At 43.3% G+C, this 1,459-nt stretch overlaps 1 protein-coding gene across 1 annotated transcript in view; it reads left to right on the top strand.

Moving 5' to 3' along the window:
• Nucleotides 1–1,162, top strand: part of LOC116672622 (pyruvate dehydrogenase E1 component subunit alpha, mitochondrial) — an 11,465-nt gene extending 10,303 nt beyond the window's left edge. Inside the window, exon 11 of the mRNA XM_032504549.1 lies at nucleotides 1,086–1,162. Within this exon, the coding sequence (XP_032360440.1) occupies nucleotides 1,086–1,157 (72 nt within the window). The 3' untranslated portion in view covers nucleotides 1,158–1,162. The remainder of the gene's footprint in view (nucleotides 1–1,085) is intronic.
• Nucleotides 1,163–1,459: the final 297 nt, after the last annotated feature.

The raw sequence follows: 1,459 nt of genomic DNA on the forward strand, positions 1-1,459 counted from the left end.
TCCCCGTCCCCCAAGCAGCCACAAAACTTGCCTGCCTGCCAATTGGAAGGTTGGGGGTTCAATCCCTGGCCCCTGCCAGTTCCCAATGTCGAAGTGTCCTTGGGACAAGAAAGCTGACAAACGAGTTGCACACGGTGCACTGCTCCCGCCTAGGAGTGTGACAGCTGGCTACAGTCTGTCTCATTTGAGCGACGAAGCCGGGGCTCCTTTGTACCCGCGCACCCCAAAACCCAGACACACCCCCCCGGCCAACAGTCGTCGTGACCAGAGTGTGAATGTGAATGTATACATGAGATGTCACAGCGCCTTTTGCGTAGTTGTTAAGACTGGAAAAGCCGTTTACATTTACATTGGACACAAATGAATGACATAACTGGTAATCAAACAGAGGTATGACATAACTAAAACTATAGGGTGGCCTACTACCAAAACAACAAACAAAACAACCCTGTCTGGAAAGTAAGAAGGTAACCTAACGAACCATAAAGGCCAAAAGAAGAAGAACAACAACTTACCTTCCTAACTAAAGAAAACAGGAGAAAACTAAACACATCTAAAGGTCCACCTATACAATTGGAAACTGAAATATACGTAAACAAAAGTCACCGTGTGGCAGGTTGGGAGACGAGGAGAATGGAGAACGCCTGCCGGCTTCCCCCTCTCTCTCCCGACGGCCGCCATGTTGCTCCCTTAAATAGCCGGTGGTTCACAGCTGCAGCCAATCCCGGATCGGATTTAGCTGCCTCCACCAATCATCCTCCAGCAATGGCACAGCGCTATTTGCATGGGGAGAAAAACAGGACACACACACACACACACACACACACACACACACACACGACCACAGTCGTAACACCCATACAGGGGGAAAAATAAATAAATAAAGGAAAGTTAAGTGACTGTTGGTTGGCTACTGGTGTTGGAGCATGTATCAACGAGTTTAAATGTTTGCAATCTGAGAATCTAAAGCTCTTGTTCTGCTGAAAAAGCTTTTTAAAATGTCGTGCCAATGCTGAGAGATTCTTGGGAGATTATTGTACAAAGTTTGCATCTGGCTGTGAGAAATGACCCGTCGTGTGTTTCAGGGTCCCATTGTAATGGAGCTGAAGACTTACCGTTACCATGGACACAGCATGAGTGACCCGGGCGTCAGGTGAGAAACCTTTTTTTTTTTTTTTTTTTTTTTTTTTTTTTTTTTTTTTTTTTTTTTTTTTTTTTTTTGTGGCTCCAAAATGACTTCATCCTGATTTCTTCTTCTCTGGTTCAAGTGTAGAGATGAGAAAAGGATTTCTCTTCATGTCTTAGAAAGAGAAATAAAATAGACATTTTATTTTTTTATTTTGGGTTTCATGAGGTTTGTTGTTTGTGCTTTTCTGTCCCATAATTGCTAACTTCAATAAAAAGTGACACTAAATTCCAAAAGTTAAATTTAGAAGAAATGGACCCTATGACTGAAATC

Source organism: Etheostoma spectabile, chromosome 22 (genome assembly GCF_008692095.1).
Source record: "Etheostoma spectabile isolate EspeVRDwgs_2016 chromosome 22, UIUC_Espe_1.0, whole genome shotgun sequence".
In the NCBI taxonomy this organism is placed as follows: Eukaryota; Metazoa; Chordata; class Actinopteri; order Perciformes; family Percidae; genus Etheostoma; species Etheostoma spectabile.